Source organism: Stegostoma tigrinum, chromosome 23 (genome assembly GCF_030684315.1).
Source record: "Stegostoma tigrinum isolate sSteTig4 chromosome 23, sSteTig4.hap1, whole genome shotgun sequence".
NCBI lineage: Eukaryota > Metazoa > Chordata > Chondrichthyes > Orectolobiformes > Stegostomatidae > Stegostoma > Stegostoma tigrinum.
In genome coordinates, this window is record NC_081376.1 from 50,995,634 (window position 1) to 51,016,108 (window position 20,475).

At 41.0% G+C, this 20,475-nt stretch overlaps 1 protein-coding gene across 3 annotated transcripts in view; it reads right to left on the reverse strand.

Moving 5' to 3' along the window:
* snx29 (sorting nexin 29) overlaps positions 1-20,475 on the reverse strand; it is a 443,022-nt gene that overhangs the window by 324,378 nt on the left and 98,169 nt on the right. For all 3 annotated transcript variants that reach the window (XM_059654177.1, XM_059654176.1, XM_059654178.1), the window contains one exon: positions 2,039-2,102. In XM_059654177.1, coding sequence (XP_059510160.1) covers positions 2,039-2,102 — 64 coding nt within the window. The remainder of the gene's footprint in view (positions 1-2,038; positions 2,103-20,475) is intronic.

The window sequence follows — 20,475 nt, forward strand, 5'->3', positions numbered from 1 at the left end:
GCCAGCTTTTATTGTTCTCGCACTCTGCTCACCAATTCCCTGTCCTTTTCCTTTCTTTTTCTCTTCCTCTTCTCTCTTCTCTCTCCTCTCTGGGAGGGGCGGCACAATGGCTCAGTGGTTAGTACTGTCGCCTCACAGTGCCAGGGCCCGGGCTCAATTCCAGCCTTGGGGAACTGACTGTGTGGAGTTTGCACATTCTCCCCTGTGTCTGCGTGGGTTTCCTCCGGGTGCTCCAGTTTCCTCCCACAGTCCAAAGATGTGCAGGCCAAGTGGATTGGCCATGCTAAATTGCCCGTAGTATTCAGGGATGTGTAGATTGAGGGGATGCTCTGAGGACTTGTTAGACTGAAGAGCATGTTTCCATACTGTAGGGATTCTATTCTACTCTAATTCTATCCCACCCCCAACCCCCTAATCCCCCACCCTTTTAACCACCTACTTCAGGAGCCGGGAAGGAGTTGGGTCGCGAACAGGATCCACCTGGCAGGAGCTGAATGCTTGGGTCGTGTCCTGCAGTGACAGTGGATCAAGAGTGGGCCAGTTCAGCAGTAAGTGCAGGGAACGGAGGTGGCATCAGCCGACTGCCACTGAATTTAAATTAATCATATAATGGAGGCAAAGCTCTCTCCTACCACAAATGCCACACCAAAGCAGTGAGCAAGCATTAAGCAAACATAAATATAAACAAAGATTCCATCTCCTAGTTACTGTCAAAGTACACAACTGAAAGTGAATAACAGAAATTAGCTGCAAATTTTACTTTCTGAAGTGTAGAAGTGTAATAAATAAGATTTTACAAAGAAAAACCAAATATGTCAAGCGAGGAAGCAGTGCCAAATCCATAACAAAAGTTGCATGCAATCCAGGAAGAAAAGATTTAACATTTTTCTGACATTTGCAAATTACACAAATAATTAGGTGATTTTATCACATTGCAGAGGCTCTGAATACTCAGCAGCTGTCTCAAAGGTAAATTCCACATTAAGTAGGGCAAAACTCTTGCTTAGGTACTAACTCTCACCAGTTCCCTTTTACAATTAGACTCTTGTAATTGTTGATCTGTTTCAGTTCAAAGTCCATCAATGTCTTCAGTGGTAAACACATTCCTGTTAAAATGTAGCAAAGGTCCACATAAACTACGGAAGTCGCAGGTTTGAACCTTTATCTGCACTAAGTTGGATAATCTCATCTGAAACGGCAGTGGGCAATTCAATTGTCCTCATTGAATCGAAGAACATAGGCAAAAACAAAACCAGGGTAAAAAAAGGCAGCAAGTGGTCCAGTTCAATTTCTGTTCAGTAAGCCCTATTAAAAGAAAACTTATTTTGGGTCATGCAAGTTTCCATTTTGCCCACAGGCGGGAAGACAGACAGGGGGAAGGGAGGGAATTCAAGAGAGACAGAAGCCGACTGGGAGTGAAAGTCTGCAAACTGAAAGTGTGAGCTTACAAGGGAAGAATACACTTACTTTGTTGTCGTTAGGATAGCTTTTGACCTAAAATTTCACTATTTGCCAACCATTTAGGACCGAATTGAGAAATGACTTCACTTAAAGGGCTGAGAGTTTGAAATTCCCTGCCTCAGAGTGTTGTAGATACTCTATGGTTGAGTACATTTCAAGCTAGTATCGACAGGTTTTTCAAGAAATCAATGAACATGGGGAGTGCGGCAAAAAGGCAGAGTTACAGATCAGGATCATTTATGATTGTACTCAATGGCAAGGCAAGCTCAATGGGCCACATGATCCACTCCTGCTAATGTTCTGTGCTCTTGTATTAAGCAAAATTGTATAATTTGGTAACGTAACTTTGCAAATCCTTAGCGAACATGATTTAAACCGAGCACAAAATCAATATTTTGCAATTTCTCTCAAAGCAGGATGTATAGTTTTATGAACACACAGTGATCAGAAATGAATTTTAATATCTTATCAAAGACTCTAGTGTTTCAGTTCTTTTATAAAAGTCAGTAATTACAGAAAACCTAGGCTTTGACCCATCAATATGTTCTTAATGTACTGCATGAAGTTCAAACAATACCTGTTTTGCTCTTCCAATTCATCTTTTCTGTTCATCATGGCCACAATGGCTTGACGTAATTCATCTGAAGAAGTAAACCTTATGTTAACAAGCGTACTGAGAATATAACCGATACAAGAATAATTTTTTCACTTGTCACAAGTTATTCAGCCAGAAATACTGATATTTCACATCTCGATTATCTTTCAAAAGTCTGAGAGAGTGAATGTGTACTGGAGGACTGCAAAGAGGCTGAGGTAAATGCATATTTTCAAAAACAAAGTAAACGAAAAGAAAACTACCTTGGGAAAATAAAAGCCAAATACTCAAAATGTCTTATTCTGGACAGAGGGAAATGCAGTGTAATTTGAGTTCATGGCTTTGAAAGGTTTTCTCATTGGGGTCTGAAGAGTTGCACACATTGAAGTATAGATTGTGGAGTAGAGTAAAAAATTACATTAAAACAAGTTAGAAGTAAGAGACAGAGATTAGAAGGGCAGGTCCTCAATGTGACTGGCAGCAGGTAGCAGTACTCCACTAGTGGCCATTTCTGCTCTCCGCACAAACCAATGATAGAGACATTGGGTAGAAAGAAGGGTAACCAAATTTGCAGAAATCATTAAAATATGAGACAGCATAAATATTTTCAAGTGCCAAAGGAACTCCAAGGATGCATGAACATAGATTTGGAAAAGAAAAGTCAAACAGAATTTAGCATCAATTCATGAAAGACTAGACACTATGATGTTAAAACAAAACAGCTTTGAATGGAACAAGAACAGAAAGTTTTGGAATTCACATTAACAAAGCAATAAAAGCATTTCCTGCAGTAAGATCAATAAATGGAAATACTTATAACACTCCAGTTGAGATATTTCACGCATTATGAAGTACAGAAATCATAACGCATGAAATATTTCAATGGCATCACAGAGGGTACAGTGCAGGTTCACCAAAATGCCATTTGGTATGAAGAAATACAAATATGAAGACTTGAAAATGTAGGTCTGCTTTTGTTAAAATAGTAGCGATGAAGGGCAGGCAATGACCTAGTGGCATTATTGCTAGACTATTAATCCAGAAATTTAGCTAATGTTCTGGGGACCTGAATTCAAATCCCACCACAGCAGATGGTGCAATCTGAATTCAATAAAAAAAGAATCTGGAATTAAAAAGTCTAATGATGACCATGAATCCATTGCCAATTGTCAGAAAAAAACCCATCTGGTTCACTAATGTCCTTTAGGAAAGGAAATGTGGCATCCTGAACCTGTCCTGGCCTACACGTGACTCCGGACCCACAGCAATATGGGTGATTCATAACTGCCCTCTGCACTATTAGGGATGGGCAATAAATGCTGACCCAGTCAGTGATGCCCACATTATGCGAGTGAATAAAAAAAGAGCATGTTTAATAGAGGAGTTACAAACTATGAAGGGATGGGATAAAGTAGACAAGACTTGATGGGACCTGATTCCAGCGGTAAAGGGGTCAGTCGAGAGGTCATGGTTATCACATTAAAAGTAGGATAACAACAGAGAACAGCAGAAACCTTTCTTTGCACTAGATGGCCACAGCAGACATCATATAAACTTTTAAGAATAGGTTACGTTAGGGCAAAGATGAAATAAAAACTCAGAGGAATAAATTCAAATAAGGAGACTATCGTCATTCTAAAGGTTTACAACAGCCACTTTACATTCCTCCCAGACATAAATGTTTCCCTCATTACTGAGGCTAATTCTTCTCTTCCCTTTACAAGTGGTTGGATAACATAAAATACCTGTCCGTGGTTTTTGGTTGACATAAAAATGGGCAATGAAGGTTGTTAGCCAAAACAGTAATTTACACAGTCAGAAAAATGATCTTTGCACTAGACATCCAGACAAGATAAAGTGTTGCACAAAAATCACTCGGGATCTTATTAGGAAGAAGCAAAGATGAGCCATTGTTCACACAAAGGCAGTTTTGATAAGGGATGTCCTTGAGAAGCGCTGATAGAAGCTCATCTTGCAAACTAACTCAAAGTTTGCTATTTAAGATGGGTGAGAAGGGGAAAGGCTTGATTCACATTAGGTTAAGATCCTTCAGCTGAGTGTGTATTACAATATGTGATTACAGTGACACACATATGTAAATATTGGAGTTTTAAATGTTGGAGACATTAAGGCATTTAACTGTCCTGTGGACAAGCGGCCTTGGATGGTAGGGAGAAGCTCCCAACCAATTAGCAGAGAGGATTGAATAACAGGTGCAGAAGTCAGCAGGACTTTAATGTGATTGAATGAGATGCATTGCAGAAACCCAAGGATAGGTGATAAGGGTATCTGGTAAACATCATGAGATCATGGCAATTCTGTAACAACTGTCAATCAACTGATCACAAGGTACATGATTGACCTGATTGGATGTGTGTATTCAATCAATAACATCATCCATTTGCAATTGATGCTTAAACACTGAAGGGCCAAAAACAAATGTCTAAAGCTTTGTGTCTTTGCTTTGTTCAGTGGAGAAGCTTCTGAATCCAAATATTTTCTTCCTATCAGTGTAACATGAATAAACTCTTTGAATCTGGAAGGTGACTCTAGGTATTGAATGACTCACTTAATCATTCTGTCCCAATAGGTTAAATCAGTGGTTGAAGCAAAGGGGAAGACAGCACATGGAAACAGTGGGGAATATGTATCATGACCAACTCTCATATGGGGGTTAAACACTGAGGTGGCGACCAGTGATGTTAATCAGAAAAATATTTTAAAATAGAAATATGCTGTCTTTTACATGAGCAATAAAATCTTAGCCTGTCTACCTCATGTATACATCTCTAATTATTGACATTTGTATTTGCAATTTATCAGCCACTGAGGAATACAATTTAATGTGCCTTTTCTCTAATCTCATATAACACTGTGTAATTTCAGAATAATTTTAAGTCTCATAGGGCTGTGCAGTACAAAAGCTTGAAAGAAATATCAACACACAAGAGAAAAGGTAACACTAAAGAGGCAAATTAATACAAAAGATTGTGACATGTACACGCGCACAGATCCATAATGAAAAATACATTATTACGAGGACTACTGAATAACAGGGCTTGAATTTCATACTGCTTTATCAACAAAAGCCTCTGTGGTTTTGCAAAATGCTAACTAGGTCACAAGTTTAGAAGAGATTTTTAAAAATCTCATAAGACACGCAGTATTGCCTTTGAGACAAAATAACAGCATGCGGAAAAAATTATTTCAGGAGTATCAACTGCATTAACAACGTCCTGTAGGGGTAATCAAATGTTATGTCAAAATCCAGAAATCTAATAACTTTTGCTTTTGTTTGTTACAATTAATGCAGGCAGAGACATCTGTCGTTCTGACACATCCTGTTCTTCAGCTAACTTCGACTTAACTGACACAGAATCTAGCCACCGTTGGAACCCTAGACATACTCATGAACCCAGGAAGCTTGAACTGTGCTTCTCCAGAGAGAATTGCAACACCTAATATCATTTCCAATTGCAATCTAAGGAGTGCTCACCCTTCCAGAAGATTTAAGGATGTCTTGTGGCATGGACATACTTCCTTTTGACTGACACCTAAACAATGACGAACTACCCAGTCACTTCTCCAACCAATCACAGAACTTGGGCTCCAACTTTCAGTGGCGGGAATTATTGTTACTCTGCACTTTGCTTATTTATTTAAAATTCAGACCTTGTTTCTTGCTTTTCTTCAAAATTTATTGTACAAGTGTGCATCGGTGGTGGACAAAGTGAATGTACGAGGGCATGATGCCAATCAAACAGACTTACTTGCCCTGGATGGTATCAAGTTTCATGAGCGTTGTAGAAGCTGCGCTATCCAGGCAAGTGGCGAGTATTCCACTGACATGTGCCTTTTAGATGATTAACAGGCTTTGGGGAGTCAGGAGATGAGTTACACACTATAGCATTCCCAGCCTGGGAACTGTTCTTGTGGCAAAAGTATTTATATGGCTAATCCAGTTCAGTTTCTGATCAATGGACGAGAAAAATATCTTAATTTGTGGATCGTGAATGAATTATTTGAAGGAACTGTGTGCCAGGCTTAACATAATTTTTGCAGGTCTTTGACAGTGAAGCTTAGAGAAAGTTAAAGAAACTAAAATAGCAATCCAGAGGAATTATAAAGTACATAGTGGATAAATATTCAAGTACAAATGTAGTACCAACAGGTTCATGTGATAAATCTAGAGTGTGGGTGAAGACAGTCAGCATGCTTCATGTTTTTGCATAATAGTTTGCTTCTCATTTTTGGACTACACTACTGGTTACTAGTAATGCAAAGAAAAAAACAGTCAAGTGTGTTAATCTCTCATCGTCAGCATACAGCCTCTACACAGCAAGTCCTCAGCTGTGCCTTCTCATGGAAGTTAGAACATTGAACATAGAACACAGAAAAAGTACAGTACAGTACAGGCCCTTCAGCCCACAATGTTGTGCCGTGGAATAATCCTAATCCAAAAATAAAATAACCTAACCTACATTCCCCTCAATTCACTGCTGTCCATGTGCATGTCCAGCAGTCACTTAAATGCAACTAATGACTCTGCTTCCATGACTACCACTGGCAAAGCATTCCATGTGCTCACAATTCTCTGGGTGAAGACCCTCCCTCTGATGTCTCCTCTCTACCTTCCTCCTAACACCTTAAAATTATGACCCCTCGTGACAGTCAATCCTGACCTGGGGAAAGGTCTCTAGCTATCGACTCTATCCATGCCTCTCATTGCCTTGTACATCTCGATCAGGTCACCACTCTATCTCCTTCTCTCCAGAGAGAAAAGTCCAAACTCAGTCAACCACTCCTCATAAGACAAGCCCTCCAAAAATTCTAGTAAACTGAGTCTCTTGCAGTCACAGGTTAATCAGAGTGACTCTCGGCAAGTTCAGTCGTCAGGCATGCAGTGTGCAGGTTAAGTGGCATGTTGCTACATCCTCACTCTAATGAAGCAAACACCCAGTGAATGACTCTGCTTTGTGGATACATCAGGAGATCTGAAGGCCAAATGAGTAGATTCTGACCCAAGATATCAAGTGGTGCTCAAAAATGGACTGGTGCCTACATACATCACCTCTCTAGAAATTCCTTCAACCAAACCCATATCAAATATAGTCCTGTGCTTTTCTTTGGACTCAACTTTGAAGAGCAGGTGTGCATGCTGGAATGGATAGAGATAGAGGAAGCTGATGTGCTGAAAGTCGCCAGGCCCGGATCAGATTTGTCCTTGGCTGCTTTGGGAAGCGAGAAATGCAATTGCTTTGCCACTTGCGAGGATCTTTGCAACCTCGCTCTCCACTGGAGTCGTATCTGAGAACTGGAGAGAGGCAAATGTAATTCCTCTCTTCAAGGAAGGAAATAGGGAAATCCCTGGCAATTACAGACCAGTAAGTCTCACGTCTGTCGTCTGCAAGGAGTTAGAAAGGATTCTGAGGGATAGGATTTATGTCCATCTGGAAGAGCATGGCTTGATTAAATGCAGTCAACACTGCTTTGTGAGGGGCAGGTCATGCCTCACAAACCTTATCGAGTTCTTTGAGGATGTAACTAGAAAAGTTGATGAGGGTCGAGCTGTGGATGTGGTGTATATGGACTTCAGCAAGGCATTTGATAAGGTTCCCCATGGTAGGCTCATTCAGAAGGTCAGGAGGAATGGGATACAGGGGAACTTAGCTGTCTGGATACAGAATTGGCTGGCCAACAGAAGGCAGCGAGTGGTAGTAGAAGGAAAATATTCTGCCTGGAAGTCAGTAGTGAGTGGAGTTCCACAGGGTTCTGTCCTTGGGCCTCTACTGTTTGTAATTTTTATTAATGACTTGGATGAGGGGATTGAAGGATGGGTCAGCAAGTTTGCAGACGACACGAGGGTTGGAGGTGTCATTGACAGTGTAGAGGGCTGTTGTAGGCTGCAGCGGGACATTGACAGGATGCAGAGATGGGCTGAGAGGTGGCAGATGGAGTTCAACCTGGATAAATGCGAGGTGATGCATTTTGGAAGGTCGAATTTGAAAGCTGAGTACAGGATTAAGGATAGGATTCTTGGCAGTGTGGACGAACAGAGGGATCTTGGTGTGCAGATACATAGATCCCTTAAAATGGCCACCCAAGTGGACAGGGTTGTTAAGAAAGCATATGGTGTTTTGGCTTTCATTAACAGGGGGATTGAGTTTAAGAGTCGTGAGATCTTGTTGCAGCTCTATAAAACTTTGGTTAGGCCACACTTGGAATACTGCGTCCAGTTCTGGTCGCCCTATTATAGCAAAGATGTGGATGCTTTGGACAGGGTTCAGAGGAGGTTTACCAGGATGCTGCCTGGACTGGAGGACTTATCTTATGAAGAGAGGTTGGCTGAGCTCGGACTTATTTCATTGGAGAAAAGGAGGAGGAGAGGGGACCTAATTGAGGTATACAAGATAATGAGAGGCATAGATAGAGTTGATAGCCAGAGACTATTTCCCAGGGCAGAAAAGGCTAACACATAGTTTTAAGCTGGTTGGAGGAAAGTATAGAGGGGATGTCAGTGGCGGGTTCTTTACACAGAGAGAGTTGTGAGAGCATGGAATGCGTTGCCAGCAGCAGTTGTGGAAGCAAGGTCATTGGGGTCATTTAAGAGACTACTGGACATGCATATGGTCACAGAAATTTGAGGGTGCATACATGAGGATCAATGGTCGGCACAACATCGTGGGCTGAAGGGCCTGTTCTGTGCTGTACTGTTCTATGTTCTCAACTCGGCAGATCAAGAGCGGCACCTAAGATTTCTGTAAATTTTTCCCAGGCCTGTCATGTGGAGAGGACATTCTAGTTTCACTGCAAACCATTAAGCATAAAACAAGACACAGTATTTACAAATGATGTCTAATTTGATCGGCTACAGATTGGTTTAAATGATGAGTAGTTAAGTTACCACCCAACTCAGGTCTGCCACTTACACCTATGAAGGTGCTGACCCATCACAGTCCACATGCTTCAAGGGGTGCCTAGAGCTCACCATCTTTACTTAACAGGTGTATAGAATCCACTGCACCAAGAAAATACACAAAAATAAGCCAACTCTTCAACTGGTCGTTAAAATGTACGCAGGATTAACAGGTAACTTGTAGCTGGTGGATAACGCATGCAAGACAGTGTCAATTAACATGGAAATAAACAGGCTGAAATCTAACAGCCTCATGATAACAGGTCAGGGAGTAGATCACAAACAAAATCATTATATCTGGCAGGGGAAGAGTGAAGAAACATGCGTAAGCATGGTTTGGACTTTGCTGTTAAGGAACTGGCTTGACTTGATGATTGAACCCCAGTTAAGGGCAGCTAAGGGGTCAGCTGACTGCCCCTGGTTCAATCCACTCAGTTGGTCACAAGAAAGGTTCAAGTACCTTAAAACAAAGTAAGTGTCTTTCAAAACAAGTTATACCTTTCTCCAATTAAATTGTTGTTAATTATGAGGGTAACTAATAATGAACCAATCACAGTTTTGCTGCATTAAAGAACAAAATTAAATGCCTGCTAAAAACACAGAAAAACAATAAAGCCATAATCTCAAGCATTCTTTGGGCAGTTACTTGGGACCTCACACACACACATAGCTAACCAAGTTAAAAGGGGTTAGTGTCCCTGAACAAAGAAAGATAAAAGAATATACAGTTCAGCGTGCTTTGGCCGTTCTTGAGGCACAAGGCTTTAACCTGAGACAAAGGTTGGTTGATTTCCTCCTTAGATGCAGTCACCAGTAACAAATATTGCAATTACTGTAACATTCTTAGCTCCCTGGTACTTTGTTGGTTGGTTTCTTGCTTGCATATTTTCTGTGATTGTTTCTGTGGGTGTAGGCCAGTACTTTTTTGAGACAGACAAGTATAGAAACAGCTTACCTTTCTATAATCTCTTAAAAGCCCTTACAACCTCCCACGAAATACAAGTTCTAGTGTGTAGTATGTAGAAGTTTTTTAGAATGGGTGTGCTAATGTTAGTCATGAGCCTCTGACACATGGAACTCTCCCACCCTCCCCTAAACAACCATAACTCCTACCCCAAAGCTCCCAGCAATTAGTTTGTTCTCTCACTTCCAGCTTAAGGTGGCTTTGCATTTTAAGCAATTTGCCTTGTCTCAGTCAAACTTACAATGGTTTCAACCATTTGAAAGTTTTAAAAACCCTATCTTCAAGATTTAAGTGGTACAGTCTCATGACACCATCCATAAATGGCTTAGAGCACGTTCTTTCCCTCTGTCTATTAACTTAAAAGGGGCCAGTCAAATGCAAAAAACCTGTATTCCAATACTATGTTCCAATAAAGGATTAATAACCAGTTCCATAAGCAGCATGAGACTGAAACGTTCTATGCAGTCCCAGTCAGTGTGGCATCTTAAAAATTCCAGCGTTCAAAATAAAACCAGCCTGATTTCAGATTAAAACTCTGAGACAGATTCTGAACAAAGCCTCACACCTACAATTCAGTGTCTGACCTGAGACTTCACCTTTTGTATATTCCCTATGGCTCTGCCTGAATGTTGCAACAGCACAAAACTAACATTGACTTTAGAAACACTTTACACACCATCGAATACTCTGTCACCTGGACAGTCTGACACTCCACTCACACTAGTTGCATGAGCTTTTGATCTCTCTGCCTGTAAACTCTGTGTCTGTGTACCCTACTCTCTCATTGCACCTGACAAAGGGGCCAGCTCCAACAGTTTGCACGATTCCAAATAAACCAGTTGGACTTCTGTCTTTGTCCACTCTAGTTGAACACTGGCACTTCCACATCATTTCCAACACATGCATACAATGAATTATGTTAATCGTTTTACATCCGAGATTCATTTCATATGTATATAGATTGGTCTCCAAGAAAAAAAAATTAATCCATTTTATAGTTCCAAAATACAGCTAAACATAAAATTTCGAACAGTACTTAAAAGAAAACATACAATTTCATCAGAAAAACTTCATCTATTTTCAGAATTACAAATAAACACGATGAATTCATTACTTTCAGAAGGATAGTCTGCTACTCCCATCATGCAACCATTAGTTATTTAAATCAGTGACCATCCGAACAATATTTTAAACTGTCAAAAGCAAATTTACGTATTTGTGACAATAGACATAGAACATAGAACATAGAACATAGAACAGTACAGCACAGAACAGGCCCTTCAGCCCACAATGTTGTGCCGACCATTGATCCTCATGGATGCACCCTCAAATTTCTGTGACCATATGCATGTCCAGCAGTCTCTTAAATGACCCCAATGACCTTGCTTCCACAACTGCTGCTGGCAACGCATTCCATGCTCTCACAACTCTCTGCGTAAAGAACCTGCCTCTGACATCCCCTCTATACTTTCCACCAACCAGCTTAAAACTATGACCCCTCGTGCTAGCCATTTCTGCCCTGGGAAATAGTCTCTGGCTATCGACTCTATCTATGCCTCTCATTATCTTGTATACCTCAATTAGGTCCCCTCTCCTCCTCCTTTTCTCCAATGAAAAGAGACCGAGCTCAGTCAACCTCTCTTCATAAGATAAGCCCTCCAGTCCAGGCAGCATCCTGGTAAACCTCCTCTGAACCCTCTCCAAAGCATCCACATCTTTCCTATAATAGGGCGCCCAGAACTGGACGCAGTATTCCAAGTGCGGTCTAACCAAAGTTTTATACAGCTGCAACAAGATCTCACGACTCTTAAACTCAATCCCCCTGTTAATGAAAGCCAAAACACCATATGCTTTCTTAACAACCCTGTCCACTTGGGTGGCCATTTTAAGGGATCTATGTATCTGCACACCAAGATCCCTCTGTTCCTCCACGCTGCCAAGAATCCTATCCTTAATCCTGTACTCAGCTTTCAAATTCGACCTTCCAAAATGCATCACCTCGCATTTATCCAGGTTGAACTCCATCTGCCACCTCTCAGCCCATCTCTGCATCCTGTCAATGTCCCGCTGCAGCCTACAACAGCCCTCTACACTGTCAACGACACCTCCGACCTTTGTGTCGTCTGCAAACTTGCTGACCCATCCTTCAATTCCCTCGTCCAAGTCATTAATAAAAATTACAAACAGTAGAGGCCCAAGGACAGAGCCCTGTGGAACCCCACTCACCACTGACTTCCAGGCAGAATATTTTCCTTCTACTACCACACGCTGTCTTCTGTTGGCCAGCCAATTCTGTATCCAAGCAGCTAAGTTCCCCTGTATCCCATTCCTCCTGACCTTCTGAATGAGCCTTCCATGGGGAACCTTATCAAATGCCTTACTAAAGTCCATATACACCACATCCACAGCTCGACCCTCATCAACCTTACTAGTCACATCCTCAAAAAACTCGATAAGGTTTGTAAGGCATGACCTACCCCTCACAAAGCCGTGTTGACTGTATTTGATCAAGCCATGCTCTTCCAGATGGTCATAAATCTTATCCCTCAGAATCCTTTCTAACACCTTGCAGACGACAGACGTGAGACTTACCGGTCTATAATTGCCGGGGATTTCCCTATTTCCTTTCTTGAAGAGAGGAATTACATTTGCCTCTCTCCAGTCCTCAGGTACGACTCCAGTGGAGAGCGAGGATGCAAAGATCTTCGCAAGTGGCGAAGCAATTGCATTTCTCGCTTCCCAAAGCAGCCGAGGACAAATCTGATCCGGGCCTGGCGACTTGTCAATCTTAATGTTTGACAAAATTTTCAGTACATCAGCTTCCTCTATCTCTATCCATTCCAGCATGCACACCTGCTCTTCAAAGGTTTCATTCACTACACAGTTCGATTCTTTCGTAAAGACAGAAGCAAAAAACTCATTTAGGGCTTCCCCTACCTCCTCAGGCTCCACACACAAGTTCCCTATGCTATCCCTGATAACAAATAACAATAACAAATGAATGGATACTAGCAAACACTTACAATAAATTTCACTCAAGTTTTCAAGTTTCCTGACATGATTTTTCCAAAACAATTCATTTTAGAGCATACTCATTAATTTTTTTTATTTAATAGTCCTTTTTTGTAAATTTCAACTGTCAACCTACATACAATTTCTGTCCACATCTACATTCCATCACTCTGCTCTTGTTGCACAAGACAGATGAAAATGTTTGCAGCTCCCTCCAAATGGGCAATATAACTAAGATTTCTACAAAACTGCAACAGCCATCACTCCTGAAAGTGACAGCCTTAGTTTATAATTGTATTGTGAAAAGGAAATTCTAAATGTTTCCTGAAACAAACTAAGCTTCTGTAGTGAAACTCTGACAACTGGCAGTTTATTGGACTATGTTCATTCGGCTGTGAACAGGATCTCGCAGATAAGCAGAGACATTGTTGTAAAGTAATAGCGTATTCTAATCTCATTAACAAGAACCCAGACACGATCCTCAGTATCAAGCCTTTTAATAAAATATCAGAATCAGAATGAAGTACGCAGACAGATTAAATGGTTACGCTTTTCGTTGCTAAGTTCACTTGCAAATATTTTGCTGATTTTTGAAGCCAAGATTGAAGAAAATGTTCAGTCAAGAAAGGTAAAGAAAAGCTTAACTGGATTACTTCTCTGTCGAAGGAAGAAAACAGTTGCAAGCACAGATTACTTGGAAGAATTGTTTCTTGATAGGGTTTAACTTGTAAAACTGCGTTGCCTTCTCCTGGCCAGAGGCAGACTGTTAAGCTCCATAGAGTGAGTATTACATCTTACAAATTCAATCCATCATTATGACTGCCACAGATCTTGCCACATACTTAAATAATATTAAGATAGATACAAATATTTGGGTCTACCTATATCTTCAGCTTACTTCAAGTCTAGTCATGTGTTTTTGTTGGTAGGGAAATCGATTACTGTGTAAAGATACTCCGGAACTCAAGAGTCAGGCTCAATTCTGCCAATAATGAAACTGCCCACCAAATTTCAGTTTTCATTAGAAAGTGGGGATCAGAAAATTGAGCTGAAGGTTTATAGCAATTTTCATGGTGCTATCCCATGTATTATAATTTCAGAAAGATTCTGCATCTCGCTAGACTGAAGGAGGGCGACACTCATCTTTTGATTTTCTTCTTTCCCTTTTGTAATGGATTAATGTTTACTGGATGTCCAGAAAACAACTGCTCAAAATCATGTGTTGCCTCCCATCACCCATCAAAACCCATTCTCCCAAATAAATAACTACCAGAATTGTTATCAGAACTAAAAGATTTAACCCATCCAGAAAGATGGAAAATGCTGGGGTTACTTTCTCTGGAAAGGAAAAGACTGAAGGACAACTGATAAAGAGGTTTTTAAAAACTATGAAAGGTCTTGATGGTACAGACAATGTAAAGTTGTTTTCATTTTTGAGGACAACGAAAACAAGGGGCCAGGAATATAGGATAGGCAATAGTAAACATCTTTATCTAGAGAGTGATTAGAACATGGAACTCACTGCCACAAAGATTTTTTGAGTCATATAGCATTTACATTGCATTGATACATTTAAGGGGCAGCTAAACACATGGAGAAGAGTATGCTCGACATGTGAGAACAGGCTCTTGTGGAGTACTAGGCACTCGAATGAGGTAGTAGCATGCAAAAGCCTATTTCCATGTTGTACTATAAGACCATAAGACATAGGAGTGGAAGTAAGGCCATTCGGCCCATCAAGTCCACTCCGCCATTTAAATCATGGCTGATGGGCATTTCAACTCCACTTCCCTGCACTCTCCCCGTAGCCTTTGATTCCTTCAAGGATCAAGAATTTGTCGATCTCTGCCTTGAAGGCATCCAACGTCCCGGCCTCCACCGCACTCCGTGGCAATGAATTCCACAAGCCCACCACTCTCTGGCTGAAGAAATGTCGTCTCATTTCAGTTTTAAATTTACCCCCTCTAATTTTAAGGCTGTGCCCACGGGTCCTAGTCTCCCCACCTAACGGAAACAACTTCCTAGCGTCCACCCCTTCTAAACCATACATCATCTTGTAAGTTTCTATTAGATCTCCCCTCAACCTTCTAAACTCTAATGAGTACAATCCCAGGATCCTTAGCCGTTCATCATACGTTAAACCTACCATTCCAGGGATCATCCGTGTGAATCTCCGCTGGACACGCTCCAGGGCTAGTATGTCCTTCCTGAGGTATGGGGCCCAAAATTGGACACAATATTCTAAATGGGGCCTAACTAGAGCTTTATAAAGCCTCAGAAGCACATCGCTGCTGTTATATTCCAACCCTCTTGAGATAAACAACAACATTACATTCACTTTCTTAATTACGGACTCCACCTGCAAGCTAACTTTTAGAGAATCCTGGACCAACAGTCTCAGATCCCTTTGTACTTCTGCATTGTGAATTTTCTCACCATTTAGAAAATAGTCCATGCCTGTATTCTTTTTTCCAAAGTGCAAAACCTCACATTGAATTTCATCAGCCATTTCCTGGACCACTCTCCTAAAATGTCTAAACCTTTCTGCAGCTTCCCCACCTCCTCAGTACTACCTGCCTGTCCACCTATCTTTGTATCATCGGCAAACTTCACCAGAATGCCCCCAGTCCCTTCATCCAGATCATTAATATATAAGATGAACAGCTGCGGCCCCAACACTTAACCCTGTGGTACACCACTCGTCACTGGTTGCCATTCCGAAAAAGAGCCTTTTATCCCAACTCTCTGCCTTCTGTCAGACAGCCAATCCTCAATCCAAGCCAGTAGCTCACCTCAAACAGCATGTGCCCTCACCTTGCTCAGCAGCCTCCCGTGAGGCACCGTATCAAAGGCCTTTTGGAAGTCTAGATAGATAACATCTACCGGGTTCCCCTGGTCTAACATACTTGTTACCTCTTCAAAGAATTCTAACAGGTTTGTCAGGCATGACCTCCCCTCCCCTTACTCTGGTGTTATTACCATCATTCATCAAATAGAAATATTCTGGAAAATATGAGGTTAAACAAACTCGGAGTACAGTTTACATCTTTAACACAAACTCCACTTTGAAATCTGTTAATTTCATCCTATCGAAATATAGCAATATATGAAACAGTGGCAGCATAACTAAAGTCCAATTGGTAGCGACCCAAACATGAATGTTGGAGTCAATATTTTTTACCTTGCCAAGCTAAAAATAACAAAGAAAGCTATTATCACATGAGACACACTACCACATGAAACCCATTTAAATGTTTAAGCAAAAACAGAAGTTGCTGGAAGCTCAGCAGTTCTGGCAGCATCTGTGAAGGAAAATATTAGAGTCAACGTTTTGGGTCCGGTGATCCTTCCTCAGAACCAGCAACTTCTGTTTTTGTTCCTGATTTACAGCACCGCAGTTCTTTCAGTTTTTATTTAAATGTTCAACCGTGACTGCAGCTATGAAACAATAATGTATAATTCCATGTGGATCTCTCTCAATGGTTCTTTTCTTAATTACTGACAAAGAGAAGAACCAGATTTCCAGACACTTAAAAAAACAAGTTCATCTTTCCATAAATATGGACACAAAACTGCACAAAACTAGCCAGGTGTAATCTCACTACAGCCTTGTACAATTATAAAAGGACTTCTTCGAACTTGGACTCCATTCCCTTTCTAATGCAATGTTCCTTGCTGATTGCCTGCTACACCTATACACTAATATCCAGCATTCCGTGTATAAGGACAGGCAAGTATTGTGAGATATCAACATTTACAAATGTTATGCCTTTTCAGCTCAGTACCAAAGTAAACTTCTTCCACTTCATAACATTGTACTCCGTAATCCACCTTATTTACCATTCACTCAATCTGTCCAATTCTTTGTGCAGTCTCTTCCCATTACTCAGTCACTTTATGTAAATTGCTAACTTTGATCATGAATTGCAGACACCCCCGCATTGATCTTCACAGTGCCTCCTCTTTTACAACCTGCGAAGTAAAGAACGCTATGTTTATTTCGACTGCTCGCTTAGTTTGAAATAACATTTAATGATTTTGCATTAGCTACTGTTTTCAACAGTTGAATTTGAATTTCTGTTTGACACTTGACAGGACAGCTTACTTATGAGAAACTGGTCTTACTGACTTAAGTTGCCTGAAAGTGCTGGGTTAAGCAAACCAGACATTTAATTACACTGGGTGTAATTTATCGAAACAAAGAACTACAGATACTGGAAGTCAAACAAAAACAGCAAGTGCCAGAGAAACCCAGCATGTCTGGCGACCTCTATACAAAGAGAAACAAAGCTAACAGTTCAAGTCCAGTGACGGTTTGTCAGAATAGGTCTGATGAAGGGTCACTGGACTCAAACATTAACTAGTAACTTAGAGGTAATAGGAACTGCAGATGCTGGAGAATCTGAGATAACACAGCGTGGAGCTGGATGAAGACCAGGCAGCATCAGAGGAGCAGGAAAGCTGACGTTTCGGGTCTGGACACTTCTTCAGAAATGGGGGAGGTAAAGGGGATTCTGGAATAAAAAGAGAGGAGCAGGAGGCGAGGATGGAAGGTAGATAAAGGAGCAGATAGGTGGAGAGAAGACGGACAGATCAAGGAGGTGGGGACGGAGCCAGTAAAGGTGAGTGTAGGTGGGGAGTTAGGGTGGGGGTTGGTCAATCAAGGGAAGACGGACAGGTCAAGGAGGTGGGGATGACGCTGGTAGGTAGAAGGTGGGGATGGGGCTTGGTCAGTGAGGTGGGAGGAGCGGATAGGTGGGAGAAAAGATAGACAGGTCAAGGAGGCAGGGACAAGTTAGGCATGTTTTGGGATGAGGTCGGGGGTGGGGAGATTTTGAAGCATGTGAAGTCCACATTGAGACTATTGGGCGATGGAATCACAATGATGCCACCCAAAGGCTGCAGGAACAGCAACTCATATTTCGCTTGGGAACTCTGCAGCCCAATGGTCTCAATGAGGACTTCACAAGCTTCAAAGTCTCCCCGCCTTCGATGTCATCTCAAAACCTGCTCAGCTCATTCCTGCCTCCTTGACCTGTTTGTCTTTTCTCCCACCTATCCATTCTTCCCACCTCAAGACCAACTCCCACCCCTAATTCCTACCTACCAGCCTCATCCCCACTTCCTTGACCTGTACGTTTTCTCTCGATTAACCAACCCTCCATCCCAACTCCCCACCTACACTCATCTTTACTGGCTCTGTCCCCGCCTCCTTGGCCTGTTCATCTTCTCTCTGCCTATCCGCTCCTTTATCCACCTTTCAACATCGCCTCCCCCTCTCTCTGTTTATTTCAGAGTCCCCTTCCTCTCCTCCATTTCTGAAGAAGGGTGCAGACCCAAAACATTAGCTTTCCTGGTCCTCTGATGCTGCCTGGCCTGTTGTGTTCATCCAGCTCTACACCTTGTCATCTCTTAACTAGTAACTTAACAGCTTGCAACAAAAACAAAGTGGCTGGAAAAGCTCAGTAGGTCTGGCAGCATCTGTGAAGGAAAAAACAGAGTTAACGTTTCAGGTCCTGTGACCTGAGTTCTGAGGAAGGATCACCAGACCCGAAACATTAACTTCCGTTTTCTCCTTCACAGATGCTATCCAACCTGCTGAGCTTTTCCAACAAGTTTGTTATTGTGCCTAATTTACAGCATCCACAGTTCTTTCGATTTTTAAATTAATAGCTTGAATTCGGTATGACACTTACCTTAAACCAAAAACCATCTGTATTATGAGTAGGTTTTAGTTTATTGTCTTAATCTATCAATGGAACAAAATAACTACACTTTAAAAAGGGCATCCCTATAATTTTCAAGAAACAATTGTTCTTAATTGTTTTAGTATTCCTGGGAATGGCAGAAAAAAATGACTTGGCGTTATTGCTAAGATTATTTGTACAACACCTTTACCTGAAAGGGCATGTCTCTGAAACAGTGGTTCCTAGTCCGAGGGAATAGGAGATGGGTATTTGTTTAGCCTACCATGACTAATTACATAGGTTTGATGACACATGACAACTCTCATCTTAAACCAATGCAAAGAGTTAATTTCAATCATTTCTTAAATGAGGAATAACACACCCTCTGAATAACAGCTGGAAATCTGCTTTTTGACGTAGCTTTACCACAGATTATGCGGTATCAACTTTTTCTTATATTTATGCAGAGATGAAAGAAATACGTCATCGATGATGACAACAATCTTGCAATTCCGGGCCTTGAAGGATACAAAACTTCTGTGTTATTTTCATTGCTTTCTTTTTATAAAGTAACAGGGTTTAACGGTCAACTCCCCACTAAAATATACAAGGCTATCTGCTTCCTGTCCAATGATAATTAGTTGAGTTGGCTGGTTTGGAATACAAAGTGCTGCTGGCTTCTGGTCATTTTATGTTTATATAAGTGTCTCTGTCCCCATTATTTAAATAGACAGCCATTATTAATAACATTAAAGACAATTTCAATACAAATGCATGAAGCCAAGCCTCAGAATCTGCCCTCACCTAACGGCAAACCGAATACAGGTTTGAACATTGACCAGTGATTCAGACAGTACCAGCTGTTGATAAATTTTCAGAAAACTGAACAAATCATATAATGCACTGCTTCAATTCAAAACTCGTTAAATACATTCTTTTGCGCAAATGTGAAAGGCAGCAAATGCGATATCATACAGACATATTGCAGTGACACAGGGCTGAACTACGCTCTTAGGTTTATTTAGACAGGATTAATGGATTGATATAGAATGTGTCGGGGCATAAAATTGCATGGACCCAATACAAAAGAAATTTCAACATTCAAGGCTTAATTATGCTAAGCAGAAGTATTTATAATTTCATATCAATAGGTCTAGAGGTAGAAAATTCCACTGAAATTCTCTTTTGAACCTCAAACTACTTGTACTAGATACTGGAATATGGTTCTTCAACATCAGCAGCTGGATATGTCAAGAAAAATATTTTGAACTCAGTGCCAGCACTAAAGACTCTCCAAGTGCAAACGCAGTGATATAGCACTGTTCTATAACCCATAAGAACATTCCATCATTCAAATCTCAGTATAATGTAACCTGTTATTCAATTGAAAAGATTAGTTCCCTACATTGCCTGCAACAAGGCAAAATGTTATACTCATGCCTACTCTACACTTGTGACATCTGTGGTGATGACATCTTTACCTCTACTACAATGTCCTAAGTGAATTCATAAAAAGACTTCCTTTAAAGTAGATTCTAGCATTTCCGAGTTTTCTCTCCTCCTTACGTTTTGAATACTAATTTTTTATTTACTGACTTCCTAACTACTGGGATCATTCTAGAATCAAGAGCATGTAATTGAATATTAAAAGTGACCACATGAAGAACAAAAGGGAACTATTCCAAACCTGACAAGTGCTACAAAAAGCAGCACTGAGAACATGACACTAGTGATATTCAAAACAGGACAGAATTAATTTAAGCATTGGCACAGATTTGATAATGCATTCAGGGAGAGAAGTTCTGGTTTTCATTATGTATCATAAATCACACAAATGCGA